Source organism: Phocoena phocoena, chromosome 16, assembly GCF_963924675.1.
Source record: "Phocoena phocoena chromosome 16, mPhoPho1.1, whole genome shotgun sequence".
Taxonomy (NCBI): domain Eukaryota; kingdom Metazoa; phylum Chordata; class Mammalia; order Artiodactyla; family Phocoenidae; genus Phocoena; species Phocoena phocoena.
In genome coordinates this window covers 25,010,386-25,035,050 of record NC_089234.1, presented here as the reverse complement: position 1 = coordinate 25,035,050, position 24,665 = coordinate 25,010,386, and the positions used below count along the sequence as shown (strand labels likewise).

At 47.6% G+C, this 24,665-nt stretch overlaps 1 protein-coding gene across 2 annotated transcripts in view; it reads right to left on the bottom strand.

Moving 5' to 3' along the window:
* Positions 1-24,665, bottom strand: part of SH3PXD2A (SH3 and PX domains 2A) — a 233,359-nt gene that overhangs the window by 172,401 nt on the left and 36,293 nt on the right. For both annotated transcript variants that reach the window (XM_065894056.1, XM_065894057.1), the window contains exon 2: positions 7,360-7,440. In XM_065894056.1, the coding sequence (XP_065750128.1) occupies positions 7,360-7,440 (81 nt within the window). The remainder of the gene's footprint in view (positions 1-7,359; positions 7,441-24,665) is intronic.

Sequence of the window (24,665 nt, the reverse complement as noted above, 5' to 3'; positions counted from 1 at the left end):
CAGTTTATCTGGGAAGACCTAACCACCACAACCTGCCTCTCCCACCTGGACGCAGACAGAGCCATGCGGTGAAAGTGAAGCCTGTATAGATGGGGCACAGGAAGAAACCTCGGCCTCCAGCTGGAGTAGGGATGTCCAGCTATTTTCTCTTGAAGTTAAGTTTCTGAGGACCTAACTGGTGAGTTCTCAGCTTCCCTGTCTAGGGACTCCACACCAGTCACTATTCTCAGGGCTTTCTTTACATGGATTGTCTCATTTCATTCTTACTATCACCCCATGAGGCAGGTATTTTTATTATCCCCATTACACAGATGAGAAAACCGAGGTACAGAGAGGTTAAAGAACTCACCAAAGGTTATACACAGCTAGTAAGTGCTGGAGCTGGCCTCGGAATCCAACCATCCTGACCCTGGAACACCTGCCCTTAACCACTGCACTCCACAGCCAAGAAGCTCTCAGCGTGGTTCATCATGACACAAGAACCGCCACCCAAGTGCTTCTTGGCCCAATACACAGTTCATGTGTTGTGGGCAATACTGGAATACAGGATTCCAGTTTGACAAGATAATTTGGACAGGTCCCTGGGGTTTGCTGTAATGGATTCTAACCAGTCACATTCCGTAGGAATGATCTAGAATGGTGATTCAGGAAATATGAGGTAATGTGATTTTAATAATCATTTTCATTTTCTTTCTCTTGTTAGATATGTTATCAATGTCTATTTTTTTAACCTGTGTGTTTTCTGTCCCATTATACTGTAATGACCAGGAGGAACACAGTTTATTTTAGACCTCCCACTTTTCCCACCTCCTCCCACAGGTATCTTTTAATTATTATATATAAATGTTGTAAGTAATACATGAATACATTGTCCTTTTTAAAAAGAGTAAGACATTACAAATAAGGCTAAGGTTCCCCTTTGACCAAGCCCTCCCTCCCATCCATGTCCCCAGCCCTCTTCCAGAGATAACTCTTTTACCAATTTGGAGTGTATCCTTCCAGACCTTTTAAAAATAATTGCGTACTTATGCTGTGCATGTACTTATACAAGATGTATCTTGTTGTTTTTGCATAATTGCTATGATACAATGTTTTGAAACTCGCACTGGGCATTCATTAACATTTCTTAGAGCTCCATCCATGGGACCGATCAGTCTCTATGGTTTTGACTGTTGTACAAAGTGGTATGAGACAACAGCTTACTTAGCCATCCTCTATGTTTCCCATTTTTGCCACGGCAAACGATAGGAGGCTTCCTGGGACTGGGGACTGACCTCAGTTAAGGCCAATGCTCTTGTCTGTCCAGGGCATGCGAGCAATCACAATGGCCCTCAGCTTATTGCACTGCTGGCACTAGAACTGCCACACCATGTGCTGGGCCTCTCTAGAATCTTTGGTACAAAACTGTTCTTAGAACGTGGCAAGTTACCTCCCCCAGGCTTTAGTCTAGGGTCAATGATCTCAAACAACACAGAGCTTGCCTTGATGATTAAAAGACAGAGCCTGCAGGAAGGACACCTCCCCCAGACCCCTCTTCTACTCTCAGGTTGATCCCTGCACACACCAGGATCACCCCAGTTTGACCTGAGCTGAGGCCTGCTCTGGACATCAAACCAAACTAAAGCTCATATAAATTTAAGGAATAGAAAAATGAACACAGATGTTTACCTGCAATGAGGGACTGGGGGGATAGAACTCTTCTAATTATAAAAATGCTGTGATCCTGTAACTCTCCATATATTACATCAGAACACGCCCACACACACATACACATCCCTCCTAAGGTTGGTTATTAACAATTTGCAGATTATAGTTTTGTTCACCCATCATAAGCCTGGCTATTTGAGAGCTGAAAAGTGAGTGTGACCCTGGGTGGGTAAGTGGGTGGAGACGCTGGAGAGATGAATAAGGAAGAGAGATAAAAGCTCTTCATAATAGGTTAAGCCCTTTAGAACAAATGAGCAAACCTGAACAGCCTTCTTAACTCTATCTCCCAAGCAGCAGGGGGGAGGCTAAAGGGCCTCTCCCAGCTCTGATCAAATATTGACCCTGTGCACTCACTGGCCAGAGTTCAGACTAAAGGGCCAGCAGCACTATGGAGCCAATGTTTGCAGAGCAATTACTGCATCCCAGCGCCTTGTAGGTCAGATTGTGAAACAACCTTTGATGGAGCCAGAGCTTCAGAGAGCCTTCCGGTCCTTCCTTGGTGGGGCCAGGTCTTGGGGGAGACACTTAACAGTGAAGGAGCTGTGCAAGGAAATTTACAGAGGCTGGAAACGTGGTCCAGCACCAAAGAGAAGGCAACTTAAGAGCATCTGCGGTCCTTTTCCCTGCTCCCTCTCCCCTTAACTCCACCTCCAAGTAATCCAAACGCTTTATAACTAAACAGGCCTCAATATCAGGCCTTGTCCCTGCCAGCTCCCTCTGGGACAGGTCCCTTTCTTGGTCAGATAGGGCTGAGTGGTGGATTATTTTTAGAAGAAACCAATTTCCACTTGGAGACCTAGAGCTTCTCCTTTCCCTGTTCCCAGCCTGACATCTGAAATGCCCTCAGAAGCCCTTTCTAGTAACTGACCTGGTTTCCAGAAGAGGTGTTTGGAAGAGCTGTTGAATTTGAATTGCTCTATGGATGGGGCAAATCACGGTGGAATACAGTCCCCCTCCTGCCGCAGGGGCCCTGGAAGATGTTAGAGGACAACTGGGGAGGGCCTGGGAGGTGGCAGAGCGCACTGGGGTGGGCATAAAGCCAGATCGCGCCTGCTGTGTGTCCCCAGTGGTCAGAGGCAGCACAGTCCAACAGAACTTCCTGTGATGGTAGAAATGTTCTGTATCTGCTCGGTATGTAGCCGTTAGCCACCGCGGCTCTTGGGCACTTGCAATGCAGCAAGTATGACGAAGAAACTAAATTTCATTTCATTAAAAAAAAATTAAATGAACTTAATTGAATTTTTAAAATTTGATCTTTAAGTTTTTAAATTAACTTAAATTTAAACGTAACTAGCCGCAAGTGGCTGGTGGCTTACTGCATTGGACAGCCCAATCTAAAGGTTCCATACCTGGTGCTTCCCAGTGGGTGGGAAGAGGGGCTGGGTTCACAGCCTCTTGAGTGAGAAGGTGGCAGAACCACTGGGGCTGAAGGCTCAAGGAAGAAACATGGGAAGAGAAGAAGGTTTTGGGCAGAGTAGAGGGTCTTATCCTAGTGCCCTTGGAAGGATTTCAGGGGGGTGTGAATGACCAACCGGGTTATTAGAATTGCATATGTACATTCATGCTTGTCTGGAAAGATGCATAAAAGAAACCCTGAGCCCCCAAAATGAAATAAAGTAACTCATTGGTCTGTCAGATAAATTTACTTCTTCAGGGAAGTCTGCTCTGATACCAGAGTATAAGGTTTCCCTAAAATATGTCTACAGTGCTTCTCTCTGTAGCATTTGGAATCATATAAAATAATATGTATATACATTTTTAAACTAAAATCTGTCTTTCCTCATTAAGCTGTAAGTCCCATAAAAGCAGTAACCAGATCTGCTTTTGCTCGGCAATAAATCCCCACCCAGAGCCTGGCATCCTTCCTGGGACACAGGAGGCAGGCACTTAAGACTGGATAGATTGGGATAGATGATGGATAGATGGGCAGATGGGCAGATGGAGAGGAGGCAGACAAGTACGCATAAATGAACGAACAAACTAAGAAATAAGTTAGGGACATACTTTACCTCGATAACTATAAATCTCGAAAAGCAACCAAATCCCCTCCAACTGGAGTGGGGGTGGTGGCTATATCACTCTAGGCCACTGTCACCAATCAAAACCATATGGGCAGGGCTTCCCTGGTGGTGCAGTGGTTAAGAATACACCTGCCAAGGCAGGGGACACAGGTTGGAGCCCTGGCCCGGGAAGATCCCACATGCCGCAGAGCAACTAAGCCCGTGCCTCACAACTACTGAGCCTGCGCTCTAGAGCCCGCGTGCCACAACGACTGAGCCCGTGTGCCTAGAGCCCGTGCTCCGCAACAAGAGAAGCCACCGCAATGAGAAGCCCGCGCACCGCAACGAAGAGGAGCCCCCGCTCGCCGCAACTAGAGAAAGCCCGTGTGCAGTAACAAAGATCCAGTGCAGCCAAAAATAAATAAAAATAAATAAATTAATTAATTAAAAAAAATATGGGCGTCTTCTTAGTTGCCCCCTCCCAAGAAGGATGCTCTTTCCTTCCTCTTCATCCCCTGGCATGTTACTTGTACCTCAATCTAGTATTTATTTTATCTACAGTGGACTAAATTGCTTAAAAGTCTATTTCCCCACTAGATACAGACCCCTAGAAGGAAGGGACCTTGTCCTTCTCAGATGAGTGTCCCTCCGCCTGTGCCACTTCTGCCCTGCAAAAGTGCAAATGTGGTGGAGGCCTTGGCAAAGGCCCATTCACTCTTACCACGAGCCAACCTGGTTTCCTCACCTTCATACTTCCACCCTTGCCATGCGCAGCCAGGCTAAGGCTGCCAGATTTAACAAGTGAAAAATACAGGACAAAGGATAAAACATGAATTTCAAATAAACAATGAACAGCTTCAAAAGAAATTTCTTTTGGCTGTACCATGTGGCATACGGGATCTTAGTTCCCCTGACCAGGGATCAAACCCGTGCTCCCTGCAGTGGAAGCGCAGATTCTTAACCACTGGACCGCCAAGGAAGTCCCAATGAATAACTTTTTAGTATATCTCCTGCAATATATGGGATATACTTATACTAAAAAGAAGTATACAGTCCCCAGAAAGCCCAGAACCATGAGTTAGTAAAGCCAGTTAGGCAGCTTTCCCCGGGCTGGCTTAGTCGGCGCAGTACTTCCAGGTTCCAAGGTGGGCCTCAGCCCAAAAGGGGAGGAGCAAAAGGATTCTGAGAATAGCCCTCTACGGGTCACACCCCTACTCCCAACTCACTCCGTCCTGTCCCAGTGGCAAGCTCCAGAGAGAGCCTGTGGGACTCTGAACGCTCTGACACAGGCCTGGGCACGGAGCGGCAACTCAGCAGAGTGAAGCCAAGGGATGAAAACGAGAAAGCAACACCATGACAGGAGGTACTAAGCCCCCAGACCCTTCAGCCAGGCAGCCCAGCATCCTTGTCACCTGTTAACACCAAGTAACTCACTAGACAACCATGTGTCGGGGAAAACATGGATCTGCTCATTTCATCCTCACAACAACCCTACTGGGTGGGTACCATTTGAACCTTCATTCTACAGATGAGAAAATGGAGAAGCTAAGGAAGGAACCTCTCTGGAGTTACAGAGTGACAGAGCCAGCAACTGGTCCCAGGCAATGTGTCCCCAGTGCCTAAGTTCCAAGCTGAGTTCTGAGAGCCACCAGTGACCAGAGACGGAATTAGCAATGCCATTTGCTCTTCCTCTATAGAAACGCCATATTAAAATCAGAGATCCTGATAAATAAGAGAGGCTTTCTAAAATGAAGGTCATTACAAGTCATCATGTCAAGTTCTGAAAAATGGGTTCCCAAAAATGCTTGGTTGAAAGGTTAAATTCCAAAGAACCATCCCAACCCCTTTCCAAACTGCATCTACAGGGTAACAATGACCCACATGGACAGGCCTGGCCATGCTCATGACTAGGGCCAGCGCATCGTACAAGCTGCTTCATGCCGTGTGTCCCCTCTCAACACACAGGAAATGAGCCCTCCAGGCAAGGGAGAAGTGGGGGGAGCAGCATTCCTTTCCTGTGAGATTCTGTAACTAGGGAGGAGGTAGGGGAATAGAACAGAAAAGAGGGGGGAGAAAAGTTCTGATTTGAGAGTTTCCCTCTGGCTCATCAATGAGTCCTTTCAGGGTTCCCTCTCCCCAACTAAGTGATCATTTCCTGTCCAGCACACTACACCCATTGATGGGGTATCAGCAAATCCCAACAGTTTACGCCGGAAGGACATGAGGAGACTGGACAGGAGTTGATGGGGGAAGAGGAAGAAGGCAGGAGCTTAAGGTGTGGCTTTCAACCCCATATTGTTAGATTAAGAGAGGATTTGTAATGCAGGGAGCTGGCTCACCTTTGGCTCATCTCATAGACAGAGCCATAATGACAGTGGGATAAAGTCAGGTACTTGGAGGCAAACATGCAAGCCTGGCCTCTCCAAGATGACTCACCACCAGAGGCCTGCAAAGGAAGGAGTGGTCCTTGGTTGTGAGGGCCAGCAGTGGATGTCTCTTCTTTGTGTTTTTATAGGCCTAAACCAGGCTCATAGCCCTAAGGAAGAATCTAGAACCTCTCAGCTTTCCCTTTCTGGTATAGGAAGGGTTGCTGCCCAACTCTCAATGATTCTGCCTTGTCTGGTGCCTGCCTCTGATAAACAGGGGTGGGTCCCCTAGTAGCCATGTCTGTGTTCATGTCTGTCTACCCTAGACCATAGTGATTAGTGCAGAGAGGGCACCTGACCCAAGTCAGGCCAATCAGAGTCTTGCCTGGGATTTTTCAATTTGGAACTAGGAGACAGTCTCTCTGCTGTTGGGAACCACAAGATATGAAATTTGGGAGCTACTGACAGCTGAACTACTGATGACAGTACCCAGAGAGAAGCCAAGACAAGACAGAGGGAGAGCAGCCCTGGTTTCAGGTGTTCCTGAAGCCACTGCCTCTCTCCCCTTTCCACCATCTGGTTGACTGCATAAGCTTCCCTGGTATAGCCTTCCAACCGAGTCTCCTTTTTGTCTAAGCCAGTATGAGTGTAAAACTATTACTTGTAACCTAAAGAGGCCTAATCAAATTAGTTGGCCTCAAGGGAGGTGTCTACAATGGAATTGTGGATCCATGCTACCATCCCCCTGTGTGACATGCCTGGGTATGTTAGAGAGACACACATATCATACACTTGTACAAACAGGGAGATAAGAGACTTATTTGGTTACACAGACACAGTGGTATGCCCCATTTGCTTATTTTCTGTTTCAGTCTTTTCTGTGTGTTTGCTTTTCTTTGCCTGCAATGATGTGGTGGCTTGCGTCTCACCCTGGATGTTTACAGACACATGTCTGCTCAAGTACACAGCACCCACGGCCAACCTCCCGCCTTTCCGCCCTGGTTTACCACCCTCCAGACGAAGGAGGGTGACAAAGCATGACTGTTAAGACCATCTGAGGAATCCAACGAAGCCCCAAGTATCTGCCTGCATCATCCAAGACTGAGCCCAACCCAGCTTGACCACCGAGATTCCCTCTTCTGTCCCTCTGCTCTGCCTAGACTCTGACCCTGAGAGCTTGGGAAGGGGATTCTCTGGATGAGTGAGGACATGAGAGAGGCCAAACCACCAGACACTCAGGCCACTTCATGTGGAACCAGGCACCATCTGAGCTCAGACCCACTCACCTGCAGGTCAAAGAACTTGCTGTACCTCCGGTAGATGGTCTGGGACGTGGAGTCGGACCAGGTCACGTTAATGATGTATACCTGTGAGGAAAAGATAAGAGCAGGTGAGGGGGGGACTAAAGCAGGGCCTCAAGCTGTGCCAGGCATCATTTAACATGACTGTGGGTGTTCCATGCCAGGACCATTCTTTTTCTCATCTTTGTCCCCAGGGCTTTAGCACAGTGTCAGGTACACATGGATGCTACACATGTATCTAAATACACACACACACACACACACACACACACACACACACACACACACACACACACACACACACACACACACACACCCCTAGAAGGGTATTCAATAAAACGCTAAGGATGATTATCTTAGGAGGGTAGGGTTACAAGTGGTTTTAACTTTCTCCTTCTTGTTTATGTGTATTTTATACAATGAACATAAATTTGGAGTTGTTTAAAAATTTAAGTAGCTTATTTCCACTGGTTCTCAAACTTTACGGTAAATGAGATTCTGCAAAGGGCCTTCCAAAATTGCAGATGTCAGGACCCCACCCTCTGAAATTCTGCATAAGTAGACCTGGGTTTTAGAGGATCAGGCATCTACATTTTATTCTTTTTAACAATTTTTATAGAGCAGTTTTATTTTCATAGAAAAACTGAGCAGAAGGTACAGAGGTTTCCTATATATCCCCACCCCCACACATGCACAGCCTCTCCCATTACTAACATCCCTCACCGGAGTGGTACATTTGTTGAAATTGGGCATCTATGTTTTAAAAAACCCATTCCAGGTCATTCTGCCACAGTTGAGCCTCAGAACACACTCTGAACCCACTTCAAGAGACTGTAAGCATTTCAGTGTCTGGCACTGAGTGGGTGCTCAGAAACCATTCTGCTCCATTGAACAACCAAACTGACCCTCTGGATGAGAGGTAGATTTACAGGAGAGAAATTAGCACATGGAAGAATTGTAAACTTTTCTGAAATGAAGGCATTTCAGGACCCCATTCCCAATGTCACCCCAGTTCCCAGTGCTCAATCAGGCTCTGGAATACTGCCTCAGGCCACTCTGGAAGGCTCACCTAGCCCAGGAGGTGGGTGGGACTCCAAACTGGAGAAGGAGAGAAAGTCCCAGGCCCACACAATCTGTCCTATTTTTCCCACCATTTCTGTCCCTCTTATCTGAACTCACACCAAAGACACGCCTTCCTGGGAGAGGCTTCAGTTAGAGGGAGGGTCCCCTCACACCACCTCAGGGCTACTCTGCTGAACTTCCCCACAGTGCCTGTTGTGATGTCTCCAAGCACAGCGTTAAGGGAGGGCGACCCAGGGTTAAGACGTGGGCGAGACCTCCACCTGCTTCCTCCCTCAGAGGACAATGAGTTGCTGTAGGTCACAGCACTGGTTCCCCTGCCAGGATGCCCCGTCCACCAGAATCACCTGCAGACCTCCCTAAAAACCCATATTCCCAGGACTCTGCCTAGCGATTCTGATTCAGGAGGTCTGAGGGGACTCCATCAGAGAGAAGAACAAAGTGGCCAGAGAGGTCAGGGTCACAGCCACTGTGAGAAGGAGGGAACATTAGCAAAGAGAAGGAGCATTTGGAAACCTTGGCATCAGATTGGCTGACTTCACCACATGCCTGGAGCAGGGCTCTCTTGGTCTGCTCGGGCTGCTAAAACATAATTCCATAGATGGGTGACTTAGATAACAACATTTATTTCCCACAGTCATGGAAGCTGGAAGTCCCAGATCAAGGTTCCTGGTAGAACCTTCCTCCTGGCTTGCAGATGGCTGACTTCTGTTGTGTCTTCACATGCTGAAGACAGAGTGAGTTCTAGTCCCTTCCTCTTCTTATAAGGGCACTAATCCCATCATTGGGGCTCCATCCTTGTGACCTCACCTGAACCTAATTACTTCCCAAAGGCCCCACCACAGACACCATCATACTGGGGACCTGGGCTTCCACATGTGGATTTGAGGGAAGGGGAGGGGGAAGGCACGAACATTTACTTCATAGCAAGGGTTCTGCACACAGGAGTGTGAGGCTTTATGTTTGGCTGCTCAGTTAACAGCCAAAGAAATGAGCTCTGAATCTAGTCCCTTCTCCCCTCCGATCTCTAAGTCACAGAGTCAGCCTCGTGCCGTGTGGAGTGTTTGTTCTGAAACACACCCAAGGAGAGCGCCGTAAAGCAAAGCAAATACAGCTGAGTGTTGCCACCCTGAAATGGGGTATTTATGATATGACATGTTTTATGTGATCCCAATTAAGAAAGACCATAAAGTGAAAAGGCCATTCCTACCCTCACAAGCCCAAAATAAACTGACATAAATAAATATATAGGGATATGCTTTGCTTTATATCATATATAAACATATAACTCACACAATAAATTGTAGAAACCATTTAGGTAATGGTTACTATGTGCCAGCAGTGTAAAGCACTCATATGCATTAGCTCGTTTAATCTTCAGCCCCAAGAGGTAGCTACCATTGTGATCCCCATTTTGCACAAGAGGAAGTTGAGGTTCAGAGAAGCCAAATAACTTGCCCAAGGTCACACAGCTAGGAAAATACAGAGCAAAGGATTGAACCTAGGTCCAACTGAGTCTAATCCCTATGCTCTTAACCATACTGGACTGTCTCCCTATATGTAAATTCAGGAGTGGGGATATTTAATCAAACTACTTGATGAGGACTGAATGGCATTTTTTAAAATAAAGTTTTGGGTAATCAGAAAAGTCTGTACAACCCTTGAGGAACATGGGGGAGGAAGGCTAATTCTGAGAGCCTGAGACCAAGAAGAGATAGAACTTGGCCCAGACAGAGGTCAACGGTTAAGAATGCTACAAAACCAGACAGACACAGAGGAAACTCTCATACACAACTGGCTTCACCGACTGTGGCAGGATGCTCTGGGGTTTCTCACGGAGGTTATAGCCCACCCCATCCCCCCTGCTAACCCCCAGCTCCTTGACTCCCAAATCCTGCCAGCTACATCTCCCCTCCCACCTGCATCTCCCCTTCCCACAGATGCTGTGCACGACACGTGCTGCCTTCCTGACCTCCGCCCAGGCAGATGCACTGCAGGGAGGCCCCAAGTGACCGGGCCCTCTCGGGAGAGAGCCTGCACTCGCTTGCAGGCCATTAGACAGTAGTCTTTCTCCCTGGCCAACCAAGTGGGACCCAGAGGAAGGGCTTAACTGGGGCTTAACATGACCCATGCTCCATCCTCCCTAGTGATTAGGGGCTTCCCTTCACCTCCCAGGGAGAATTAATCACAGGCTCACTGCCTCTGGCAGCTGGGAGGCCTCTCCTTTTGCAGAGGAGGAACCTAGGACTGAGGATGGCAATTTGCCAAGGAAAAGGCACAGAGCCTGGAGTCAGCCACTCCCGGGTTTCACTCTTAGGACCTTCCTTATCATCGGCTGTGAGACCTCAGCCCAGCCTCTCAGACCCTCAGGCTTTTCCTCTATTCTATGGGCACAGCCTTCAGGGCTACAGGGCCTGATCCACTACGTTGGTTTCATTGCAGGTGTGCTCACCCCGTTAGTGGTGGAGCTGGGACAGGAACCCACACCTCCTAATTCCTAGTCTAGGGCTAATCAACACATGACCAGCGTACACCTGCCCTAGAAAAGTCCTTCTTCCTTGACTATTGGAAACAGTTGAAGAGTCACAGGGCATTGTCACTATCTAACACTTGACCTGAACCCACAAGGAAGACAGGCCTCTGGTGACTTACGTGTAGGGGTTGGGGGCGGGGGGAATGAGCCTCCGCCCCCTGGTTCTCCCAAACCTCTGTGATTTGCCAGAGCCTCCCAGCCCCACCCCCAGCCTACCCTCCTGGAAAAACAGTGTAAAGCCTGAGTTGAGGAAAGGGTCAGAGACTTCCCCGGAGGTAAGCCCAGAGGATATGTGGGCAACCTCCAGGCCCCTTTCCCTCATCTGGGCTGTACGCCTGTCTTTCTTCCAAACCTTGACCATCCTAGACGATCACTCCAGATGAGCAAATGATACACAAAATTCCAGCCCGACTCACATTCCCCCATCCCCAAATCAGAGTTTCCCAAGCCTCCCTGAGCTGGCTGTGCTGGAGCTCCTAGCGATAAAACGCAGAGAAAGAGCAGGTGGAGGTCAAGGGGGACAGGGCAGAGGTCACTGGAGAAAGCCAGCTCTGTTTACCGGGCTACGTCAGGGCCCCAGATAAACTCTCCTCTGGCTGCAGGAGCGACCAAGATAACGTTACCCATCAGCTGGTTCCAAGAAAGGTTTGCAATTAAACACCCTGCTTCCACACACTGTACTTGGAGTTATGTTTCCCGGGTGGAGTTTCCCTTCCTTCTGGATTTTAAAAACTCATGGATTCTATTACCCCATCTCTGGCCACTTCAGGCAGATGGCAAGCATCTAGAAATTGCATCCAGCCTCCCCCGGAGAGGAAGCCCCAGAGTCGCAAGTTCACCTGCCAGGCTCACCCTCTTCCGAGGAGGGTCTCCACCAGACACAAGTACAGAAACTCCACGACGCCTCGGTCCCGCCAGCCCACCCGTTCCAAGGCCATCTTGGGCTGCCTCCCATCTGCTCAGCTCATTAGGCCCAGAAATGTCTGAGGCTTCTGAGACTTCCAAGTCCTGCTCCTTTCAACAAGGAAGTGGCCTTGATGCAGATCAGACCCGCAGCTCAGCGCCAGAGCACTGAGAATGAAGCCCAGCCCAGTTTCCATGGAGGGAGGTCCATGATCAGACCTGGGCTGTGGCCAATTAATGACCCAAAGTTACGGCCTAATCATTCCTAGAAGGCCTGGGACCTGCCCCTGTTTAATTAGAAAGTGCCAGTAAGTACCCATTGCTCCCTGTACTGATGAAAAGTACAGTTAGAGACAAGGAGTTAGGAACCGTGGGGGAAATCCTCTATCTTTGTGTCACTCTGGCTCAGTTTACTAAGGAGGCCTTTTTCTCCTGGACCCCTGCCAGCTGCCCCTGGCCCCAGGCCAAATGGAAACTCAGTGACAATCTTCCTTCACCGGCTCCCAGCAACACAGGGTGGGACCAGTTGGCTAGGACTAGGGCCATTGCATAGAGTTGTGTAAGTTGCTCACTGTCCAAAGACTGCCCGGGACAAGTAGGGGTCAAAATCTAGCCTATCCTCTGCATCTCAAACTGTGCACCCTGGCTCCAGGCTGCAGGCACACAGATAAAGGAGCACCTCCTTCTAATGCATACAGAATGGTTCTGGCCAGGACACAGCACCTTGTTCCCTGGGTAGGTTGTCAGTGCTTTCCAGGGCCCTTGAGGTTACGGTATCTTCTCAGGACCCAGCTCCTCAACTTTCCCAAATCTTCTAGATGGAGGGATGCTTAATGTTTGAGATGGACCGTTCAGAAGTCTGAATGAACGCATTCCAACAGCCGGTAAAGGGGAGTTTACAGTTAGGGACATGATCGCTTCTCTGGCTTTCTACTGGAGAAGTTCATCACGTTCTTCCCCAAGAAGATGATGGCAGCCCTAAGGTACCAATAGGCTCTAACCTTCTATTCAAAGGGCCCCATGTACTAAGTCCTATCACGGGCAGGGGAGTCCCAAATTAGGCCGGGCTGACCCTCAAGATGAAGACCACCCAGGAGGGCAGAGGACCCTAGGGCTGCTGCTCCCAGAGCAACTGGCTCCACCAAATGCTGGGCTGATGCCCCTTCTCCGCCCTGCTGGGGCCCACTGACCCCGCTGCCGATAAGCTGCAGAGGCCCCGGGTATCAAAGACCCATCTTGACAACACTTGGCTGCACCCAAATTGAAAGCTCCCCAGATTTCATCATCTGACCTGGGCCCACCAGCCTAGCAGGTCTGAGGCCATCTCTTGTGCTCACAGTCTGTTTTTCACAGCTAGCCAGTTATTAGATCTGCCTTTGTTTTCTAATTGTTGGCTCAGAATGACCCAGCACTGGACACGTGCTGTGTCCCTGTCTATTTCACGTGGGCCACTATGTCCTCCCAGGTCTCCCCATGGGCAGCAGCTGTGTTCCCCGACCCCCTGCGGTGCCCTGGGCCTGCCAGTCCGCTGGGCACATTGAAATACGACTGGCTGGCTAATGAGTGAAAATCCATTGGGTTTAAAGAACCAAAGAGGTCGTGGAACACAGTTGCTGCCCACGGGGAGACCTGGGAGGACATGGTTGAGCTGCGGGTCTGATCTGCATCAAGGCCACTTCCTTGTTGAAAGCAGCAACACTTGGGGACTGCCCCCCACTCCAGAAGCAAATCCCCAGTGGCCAAGGGGCAGAATATAAAATACATCCGGTTCAGTGCAAAGGTCTCTGCCAACCCAAAACCCTGACAGCAAAATTAAGTTCAGTGGCCTGTGGCCACCTGGATAAAGTTTCTGAGCACCCTCGGGGTGTGGTCCTTTAAAATTCTGACATTTCCTCTGGGGTGGGTGATTGTTCTTGGGGTGGGAAGGGTAGTGACACTGCAAATTTGGGGAACAAGCAGCACTTAGAAGTCTGGACTCGGGGGGTAACCTCCACCCCAGCACACACACACACACAGATCCACTACAGGGTTAATGACCAGGTGGTGGAGCCTTTCAGACCTCAGAGAACCCTCTTCAGGCTCGCTCTGGACCTCATGTTTATGGAGCAGTCACAGCAAATGCAGCAGAAGCAAACCTCAGAAAGGCTCTGCCAGAGACAGGGTGTGTGGCCAGCAGGAGGCTCCTCCCAGAACCACGATCCACCAATCACCTCCAAACACAGATGCCGTCACTGCAGGCCTGCGTCAAATGGTTCTCATCTGGGAAAAGAGCTTTTTTCCTTCCAGGTTCATTGAGATATTTAAATTTAAGGCGTACGGCCTAATGATTTGACTTAGATACATCACGAAATGACTGCCACAGTAAGTGTAGTGAACATCCATCATGTAATATGGATATAATATCAAAGAAATAGAAAATGTTTTTCCTTGTGATGAGAACTCTTAGGATTTACTCTTAACAACCTTCATATAAAATGTACAGCTGTGTTAATTATATTTATCATGTTGCACATTTTATCACTAGTACTTATTTATCACAGAGCTGGGAATTTGTACCTTTCATCCAATTCCCCCTCCACCTACCCTCCTCTGGTAACCAGAAATCTGATCTCTTTTTCTATGAGTTTGTTTGTTTACGAAGGTATAATTGACCTACAACACTACTTTACTTCCTGGTACACAATTCAGTGATTCGATATTTCTACACATTTCAAAATTATCACCACGATAAGTCTAGTTACCATCTGTCAGCATACAAAGGTATTACACAATTATTGACTATATTTACTATGCTGTAATTTCATACCTGTGATTCATTTATTTTGCAGCTGAAAGTTTGTACTTCTTAATCTCTCTCACCTATTTTTCTCCTCCCCCCATCCCTTCCCCTCTGGCAACCACCTGTTTGTTTTCTGTATCTATGACTCTGTTTCTGTTGTTTGTTCATTGTTTTGTTTGTTTTTTAGATTCCACATATAAGTGAAATCATACAGTATTTGTCTTTCTCCATCTTATTTCACTTAGCATAATACCCACTAGGTCCATCCATGTTGTCACAAATGGTAAGATTTCATTTTCATCCTCTTTATGGCTGAGTAAATACTGGGTTGGCCAAAGGGTTCGTTCGCCAAAGGGTTCGTTGGCCAAAGGGTTTGTTCCATAACATCATACGGAAACCCAATATATATTACATTAATTTACATTATATATTTATTTATATTATATATTATATTTATATATTTTTTCATTCTCTTTATGGCTAAGTAACATTCCATTTTATATGTGTGTGTGTGTGTGTGTGTGTGTGTGTATTTATATATAAAACATTTTTTTTTTTTTTTTTTTTTGTGGAACGCAGGCCTCTCACTGTTGTGGCCTCTCCCATTGTGGAGCACAGGCTCTGGACGTGCAGGCTCAGCGGCCATGGCTCACGGACCCAGCCGCTCCGCGGCATGTGGGATCTTCCTGGACCGGGGCACGAACCCGCGTCCCCTACATCGGCAGGCGGACTCTCAACCACTGCGCCACCAGGGAAGCCCTAAAACATATTCTTTATCTAGTCATCTGTTGATAGTCATCTGTTGATAGGCACTTAGGTTGCTTCCCTATCTTGGCTATTGTAAACAATGCTGCAATGAACATAAGGGTGCATGTATCTTTTCTAATTACTGTTTTCGTTTTCTTCAGATAAATACCCAGAAGTGGAATTGCTGGATCATATGGTAGCTCTATTTTTAATTTTTTGAGGAAGCTCCACACTGCTTTCCAAAGTGGCTGCACCAATTTACCTCCCCACCAACGATGCATGAGGTAGGTGTTCCTGTTTCTCCACATCCTCGCCAACACTTATTTGTTGTCTTTTTGATAATAGCCATTCTGACAGGTGTGAAGTGATACCTCATTGTGGTTTTGATTTGCATTTGGAAAAAGGGCTTTTAAGGGGATTTGGAGGAGGGGATACTCAACAGGCTCTTAAACTGTATCAAACACCTTCAAGAGTGTTTGGTCGGTACTCATCACATTCAGTGCCTGCCATCGTTTGCATGAATCATGGGCCTCGATTGTTTATTTAATTTTGAAGGCAATGCATAGGCAAGAGGGTTTGGAGGAAGCGTCCATATTGCTGGTGCCTCCATTTATTCCTCTGCAAGATGGGGATAACAGTGGTTACTTCACTTTGGGGCTGTTGTGAGGATTTGTGATCTAACCCTGTATCTCCCCATTAGAACACAAGCTCCCTGAAGGCAGATTATGGCATCCTAACGCCCAGCAAGACACTTTATACCTAAGACGCACTCATTTAATGTCCCCTAAGTAAGGGAAGGAACAAAGTAACCAGCTAATGTCGAGTGAGTGCTTGCCTGGTGCCTGGTTTTGTGCCACTCTAAAGATGAGGCAAAGTCCCCGACCTCCAGGCCCTTACAGCTCAGCTGTGGCAGCCAGACTCACACTGACAAACCAAGTAGGGAAACAGTATAAGATGGAGTGATGGGATGCCAAAAAGTGAGGCTCAGGAAGGACCACAGGCAGCACTGGCATCATGGAGGAGGAAGACGGCTTTGAAAGCATTTGGTGGATTTAAGTTTTAGCTTCAACGTTTCTCTGCTGTGTGGGCTTGGGCATGTGTCTTAAGCCTTTCTGAGTCAGGGTCTCCTTAGCTGCAAAGTGTGGTTTATAAAGGGATCTTCCCATTAAATGTGATGAAGCACATGGGGGCACCCAGCACAGGGCCTGGCACATGGTTAGCGCCCAGTGAACCTTTGCTATTTAGATACTCAGGAAGAGGGAGGGGGTGAACTGACTTCTTTCCATTTGTCCTGAGACTTGGATCATGACACCAGGAATAGGAGTAGGAGGGGAGCAGGATATGAGAAACAGGGACACAGATGGGCAGGGTAACACACACACACACACACACACACACACACACACACACACACACATCCCACTACTAATAACAAGCCTGGCCTGGGAAAGTAGAAGAGCAAAAATAACTGTGCTGCCCAGGGCTGGGAAAACAATGGCCATCCTCAGGAGCACCCCGCTGAAAGGATGGACGGGCTGTAGCAAGCCCCTCGGGGTCGGAGGCTTTTTTTCTTCTTTTTTTTTTCATGTTTCCTGGACAGGAAATGAGTGTGCAAAGTAGGAGCTCCCAGGATTTACAAACCCTATGTGGACCTTAAAAAAGATTCAGATGTCGAAGCTCTGCCCTTAGTCACCAGAACTAGGACAGAAACAGCAGGAAGAGCCAGTTTTCTACAAACCTTTTTCTTAAATGCAGGAACTAGTGGTTTCATTAGCAACAAAAATAATAGCCACGTCTGTTTATTGATCACTTATTGCATTCCAGGCCTTGCTAAGTACTTTATCCAGATGATCTCACTTAATCCTTACATTGATTCTGTGAGGAAAGTGTTGTTATTGTCTCCAGTTCACAAATGAAGAGACCTCAAGAAATAACTGACCTACCTGAGGTCCCATGGCAGGTGATGGAGCTCAGGTTCAAATGCAGTGTTGACTGCCGTAGCCTGACCACTTCGTCCTCTGATAACTACACCAGACTGCCTGGAGTCAGGCAGAGCCCCTGCCACAAGGATTTGCTCTGTCAGGTGGCTGCTCCACGTGTAGGTGACCCATCAGTCAGTACTGAGGCCACCCTGAGGCAGGGGGTAAGGAGCCCTCTATGGGGACCAGCACTCTATTTTGCACAGTTTAGAATCAATCTGATTGGCTAGGGACTTCCTTGGCGGTCCAGTGGTTAAGATTCTGCCCTTCCACTGCACGGGGCATGGGTTCGATCCCTGGTGGGGGAACTAAGATCCCGCATGCCTCTTGGTGTGGCAAAAAGAAAAAAAAAAAAAATCCGATCGACTACATGAAAAGTTGTTACTCTCTCTGAGCCTCCACTCCCCATCTATAAAATGGGGGTGGTAACACCTGCTTCACTGTGAAGATTAATGAGAACACAAGCAAAGCACAACCACGGAGCCCGGGACACTGTAGCTGCTCAATAAACGTCACCTCTCTTCCCCACCATACCCTTCAAAGTGCCTAGCACAGTCTTCTGCGCTCTTGGAGTTTTAGCGTCTTCCCTAGAAGTTTCTGGAGACACCAATTAGCCCAGGGTCAAGAAAGGAAGGCATTGTGGTTTCTAGGGCTCTGGGTGTGGTCCCCACTGTTCACTCTCTAGAGTACCTGAGGGCATGTGGTTGAACCTTCGTACCTCCCTCCCTCCAGCCCTGCCACCTCCCTCTGTTCCCAAGCCAGCTTATCAGAGAAAATGTGTCTGACCACCTTGAATCAGCAGGTGCTCTAATGGAGAGGCCCAGCAACTGGTGGGCATGGATGTCTTGGGTAATGCCCAGGAGCCCAGAGAGGGTGGCAGGGTGTCCAGGCTAGAGGAAGGAGGCTCTCCCTACTGTGGAAATTGAGAAAAACTCTAGATGCATATTGACATTCAGGAGCTAGAGTCCTGGAAACCTTAAACAAACGTATCCTCTCCCAAACCACAGAAAGGATCACGCTCCTGGGCTTCCATGGGGCTTGGACGCAGCCCAGAGGATCTAGGAAAGGGTTGGAAAGAAGGATTCTAGCCCCACACACTCCCAAATCAATGACTGACCCAGGCCTGCTGACCTGGACACACACATCCTGTGACCATGCCCCGTTCCCCCGTCACACCCTGGGGAGCGAGGCAAAGGTTAACACACACAGCTTGGTTTCCTCTTCCTGGGAAACACAGCAGGCAGGCAAGGCCAGAGGCCAGCGGCCTCCTTCACACACAGCCTGCAGGGGAAGTGACCCCACCTTTTCCTCCCCACCATCTGACACACTCACACCTTCCTCTCTGCTGTGCTCAGCAAGGCTCGACTTTTGACACAAGGAGAATTGCTGTCACCAGGAATTTTGTTGCACGGGGTAGACTGGAACAATCTTTTTGGAGAGCATTTTGGCAATATCTGCCCCAAACCAGCATTCCCTTTGACTTAGCAATTTTACCTCTAAGAATTTATCCACCCAAGTGTGTGGATGTGTGTGTCTATGTGTGTGTGTGTGTGTGTGTGTGTGTGTGTGTGTGTTTATATACATAAAGATGTTCATGCAGTGCTGTTTGGAACAGCAAAAAATGAGGAATGTTGACTGTCTATCGATTTAAAAAATGGTCAAATAAATTATGATTCTACACCTGTTAAAGATAAGGGGGCTCTTTCTGTGTCATTAAGGGAAAATGTTCACAGTATATCGAGAAAAGAATAAAACAGATGACAAAACAGTATGTATACGATACAGTTAGATTTCGGGGGAGGTGTGTATGGGGGTTTGTGCATGAGCACATACATGTACATTTTACATATCTGGAAAATGTAACAAACTGATAATCGTGGTTACTTGGGTTAAGGAGAAATCGAAGTTTCACTTTATACATTTCTCAATTATTTTATTTCTTTTGACTATGTTTGGCTTTCAGAATTTATTTTTTTAAACACTTTTTATTTCTTTAATGTTGTATCTATTTTATTTATTTACTTTTGGCTGCGTTGGGTCTTCATTGCTGTGCGCGGGCTTTCTCTAGTTGCGGTGAGCGGGGGCTACTCTTTGTTGCGGTGCGCGAGCTTCTCATTGCGGTGGCTTCTCTTGCTGCGGAGCACGGGCTCTAGGTGCGCAGGCTTCAGTAGTTGTGGCACAGGGGCTTAGTTGCTCCACGGCATGTAGGATCTTCCCAGACCAGGGCTTGAACCTGTGTCCCCTGCATTGGCTTAACCACTGAGCCACCAGGGAAGACCTGGCTTTCAAAATTTTATATAAGATTTCCATCTTACAAAACAATTGTGTTCTTTTAGCCTGTCCTTTGGCTAGCGCCAGCTCCTAGATATTCTGCCAACATCCAATATGTCTTCATTCTTGGGTAGGTAGGGGATTTCAAGTTCAATGTTGAGCTCTTGAAGCCAAGGTCTGCAACACTGTCTACATATACCATCACCTGGAGTGCTTTAAAAATACTGTCTGCTGGGACTTCCCTGGTGGCGCAGTGGTTAAGAATCTGCCTGCCAATGCAGGACACGGAGGTTCAAGCCTTGGTCCGGGAAGATCCCACATGCCGCGGAGCAACTAAGCCCATGTGCTGCAACTACTGAGCCTGCGCTCTAGAGCCCGCGTACTACAACTACTGAAACCTGTTTACCTAGAGCCCACGCACCGCAACAAAGAGTAGCCCCTGCTTGCAGCAACTAGAGAGAAAGCCTGCTCGCAGCAACGAAGACCCAACGCAGACAAAAATAGATAAATAAATTTACATGTAAAAAAAATACTGCCTGCCAACCCTATGTATACCATTTAAATTAGAATCCAGGAAGTTGGGGTGGACATTGGTAGTTTTCAGAGCTCCCAGGTAAGTCTACAGGTGTTACAGGTTGAGAACCACTCAAGGTGGACCAATACCAAAAAGACCACTGGACTAGCTGAAAAAAATACTCTTTAAGTAGAAAGCAGTATTATAGTGTAATTTGTGCTAGTAAGAGTCAGCTCTGCCTTCAAGAGGTCCAGTTAGGGAGTTTGTATTCAGTGCTTTTTCTCAAAATTCTGCCTCCAGTTTTGGAATTCACCAGCTCAAATGGGGCAAAGAAAACAAGGAGACGGGGGTTCACTTGTTGTGAGCTGTGGCTGTGCCTTCACTTTGTTTGGCAGCCTGTGGCTGTCCCCACCTCCATGGGGCCTATATCAGTGACCCAGGGGTCAGAGTCCAGCCCTTTTCACCTCCAGGAGGAAGAGCGGAAAGAATTAGAGGTGCTGAACCCAGAGAAGGCATTTAAGAGACACACAACAGCTGGTTTCAAATATTTAAAGGACTATCAGTATGGGAGGGTCAGCTCCAGCTGTACCCAAAGGAAGGAGGCGGACAGCGAGTGTACATGATGGAAAAGCAGGTCTTGCCCAAAGTCAGGAAGAACTTGTCAACCAGAGCTGCCCAAGGATGGAAGGGGCTGTCCTGTGAAGTAATGGGACCATCAGGGCAGGAGATGAGTGACCACCTGTCTGCTGTGATATTGCTGGGAAACCCATTTCCACTCAGCCCTCTAACTTCCAACTCCAGGAGGCCAGAAACACTTAGAAAGTTAGCAAAATACACTGGGAATACAGCTCCTTTACCAAAAAGTCTTCCACTCACAAAAAATCATCCTGAGAACCAGCTGAGTGTCAGGCTCTGCACTAGGTGCTGGACACACCAGCAGTGAGCCAGACAGTCTGTCTTCATGGAGCATCAGACACACATATAATTGTTTCTGATGGTCCAATAAAATGGAGTGCAGTGACCAAAACTAACTGCAGGGGAGGTGGCTAGTTCAGACAGATGGTCAGGTAAGACTTCTCTCCGGAGAAAACGTTTGAGCTGAGATCTAAATGCAAAGAGCAAAGTACTACTCACCAGCTGGGGAGGTGGGTGGGATCTCAGTTTGACTCAGTCCAAAATTGGAAAGGAGCCCTACTTCACATCATACACAAAAAATTAACCCAAAATGGATCAAATACCTCAATGTGAGTGATAAAACTATAAAAGCCTTAGAAGAAAACATAGGTGCAAATCTTTATGACCTTGGACTAGTCAATGGTTTCTAAGATATGACACTAAAATTACAGCAATAAAAAAAAGAAATAGATAAATTGGACTTCATCAAGATTAAATACTTTTGTGCTTCAAAAGACACCAGCAAGAAAGTGAAAAGACAGTCTACAGAATGGGAGAAAATATTTGCAATCCATGTATATGATAAGGGACTTGTATCTAGAATATATAAAGAACTCTTATAACTCTAAAAGACAAATAACACAACTTAAAAATGGGCAAAGGATCCAAACAGACTTTTCTCCAAAGAAGATATACAAATGGCCAATAAGCACAAGAAGAGACGCTCAACAGCGTTAGCCATCAGGGAAGTGCAAATCAAAACTATAATGAAGTACCATTTCACATCCACTAGGATGGCTATAATCAAACAGACAGACAATAGTAAGTGTTGGAAAGGATGTAGAGAAATTAAAACCTCCATACGTTGCTGGTGGGAATGTAAAATAGTGCAGCTGCTTTGGAAAACAGTCTGGCAGTTCCTCAAATGGTTAAACGTAGAGTTACCATATGACCCAGCAGTTATATTCCAAAGTATCTACCCAAGAGAAATGAAAACTCACGTCCACACCAAAACTTCTATGTGAATGTTCACAGCAGCATTGTATTACAAAATATTATATATATATGTATATATATTACATAATAACCCAAAAGTGGAAACAACCCAAATGTTCTGCAACTAATGATAAATGGATAAACAAAATGATGTAATTTTGTTCCCCTTTTTCCAAAACTCTTAAGGGCACCCCGTAGCTACAGCATCCACTTCAGCACCAGAGACCCAGATTGCCAATTTCATATGTGGCCATTCCCCGAACCTGTTCCCAGATCTGCCCTCAACAGGGTCACGAACTCCTTGAAAGCAAGTGTTTTATCCTGACTTCCCTTGTTCTCCCTATAATACCTGAGGATATGATGTGTGCTATAATAGCCACACGATGAAATATTATTCAATAATTAAAAGGAATAAAGTACCAATATATGCTACAACATGGATGAACCTTGAAAACGTCACGCTAAGTGAAAGAAGCCAGACACAAAAGACCACATATTATATTATTCCATTTATACGAAATTCCCAGAATAGACAAATCTATAGAGACAGAATGAGATTAGTGGTTGCTGAGGGCTGGGGGTGGCAACACTGGGGGAAATGGGGAGCAACTGCTAATGGGGTTACTTTTGGGGATGGTGAAAATGTTCTGAAGTTGACTGTGGTGACGGTTACCCATTATCTGGGAATATACTGAAAACCACTGAATTGTATGCTTTAAATGGGTAAACTGTATGGTATGCGAATTATATCTCAATAAAGCAGTTTTGAAAATATTTGAAGGGAAAAGATGTCACTCTCAGTTAAGAAGATCTTGCCAGAAAAGGCTCCATCTCTCTAACCTTTCAGCCTGTCTAATTTCTCCAAGGTTCAATCAAGACCCACCATCTCCTAGAAGCCTCCCTGGACTGCCTCAGCCCCTGGTGCTCCCTCTGCCCCTTCATCTGGTACACAGCAGGCTTGTGTAGGCAGGGGTCATGTCACATCCATTAGTCTTGGAGGAAACGAATCCTGGGCCTCTGTGACCCCCATGGTGCAGATCACCAACCCTGGCACATAGTAGGTGTACCTGGCTGATTAAGGAGAAAGCCTAGTTTAAAATGCACCTGGTTTCCCAGGCTCAGCAAGAAGAGACCGAGTTCTCTTCCAATGATGACTAGAAGACCCAAAGCCGGAAACATCCTCCTCTCCTTGCCTGGAGAGTTCACTGGCCCCAGCAGAGCCTGGCGCGCAGTAAAACTTTCCCAGTCAAGCAGCAAAACTGGGAACGCCATCAGCTCCTGTTTGGCTTCCAGAATAAGGAAACTGCACTTAAACTCCGATGCTGGAAGCGCCCACAGAGAGTAATTGCAGAACTAGGTGAATCCGCTCACCTTCTCTAGAAACGTGTTTCTCCGTTTGCTCACGGTCCTGACCCCGGAGTTTGGCCCAGCCTCCTTTCATCTGATCCCACCCAGCCCTTGCCCCCCTCCAGGCCTCATAGCCTCTCTGCCCACAGTCTTCTCCCCCTTTTCCAAAACTCTTAAGGGCACCCCGTAGCTACAGCGTCCACTTCAGCACCAGAGACCCAGATTGCCAATTTCATATGTGGCCATTCCCCGAACCTGTTCCCAGATCTGCCCTCAACAGGGTCACGAACTCCTTGAAAGCAAGTGTTTTATCCTGACTTCCCTTGTTTTCCCTATAATACCTGAGGATATTGGGCACGTGGTAGATCCTCAATAAAGAAGTCGTTTCTGTCTGATAAAATTCTGTTCAGTCCTGTAAGGAAGTATCAAGTGCTTACTGTGTGCTAAGCTCCTCACTAGACACTGGCAACCCAAAGTCAAATAAAATATCGTCCTGGCCCCAGAAAGCTCCCAGACTGTGAGAAAGAGTGGCACTAATGGCTAATTTGCTGTGGAGGCTAGACTGAGAAATGTACATGACCCTGGGGGAACACAGAGGAGAGGCACCAAGCCAAGAGAGCTTCCTGGAGGAGGTGGTCCTGAAGGTGGGGTGAAGGGTGAAAGATGAAGAAGGTAAGCTGAGCAAAGAGGTGAGGGCAAGGGCGGTGGTGGCGGAAGGGAATCTTAAGCAGAAGAAAGGGCACAGACCAAAGCTGGGAGGGGTGGTGTACCATGGCCTGAGCTGGGTAGAGAACCAGGAACAGGTGGGGTGGCTGCAGCCTGAAGTCCAAGGCAGTGAGTGGCAGGAGATGAGTGAAGAGTCCCTGGCTCTGAGGCTGGAGGGAAAGATGGGGGCAGGAGAGCAGCGGAAGGGAGGAAGGCAGAGAAACAGAGGGCAAGCTGAAGTGTTTTTTGGGTGAGAAACTTGGAATGGTTTGGGGATTGGAGAAGGACGGAAGGACAGGTGTGGGGAGATCTAAGGAGCGAGGGAGGAAGAGATGAGGATGGAGGAGCCCCGGAGGAGCAGAGGGGTCCCTGAGCCAGGGGCAGGGAAATGGGGTCTGGGAAGGGACACTTGGAGACTGAGAAATCCCGCCCCAAAGCTTCTGGGAGCCCAGATGGACCACAGTCAGGATGACATGGAATGACTGGGACAGAACTCAGAGTTGGGAGCGGGTAGACCCCAGGTCCCGGCAGTGCACGGGGTGC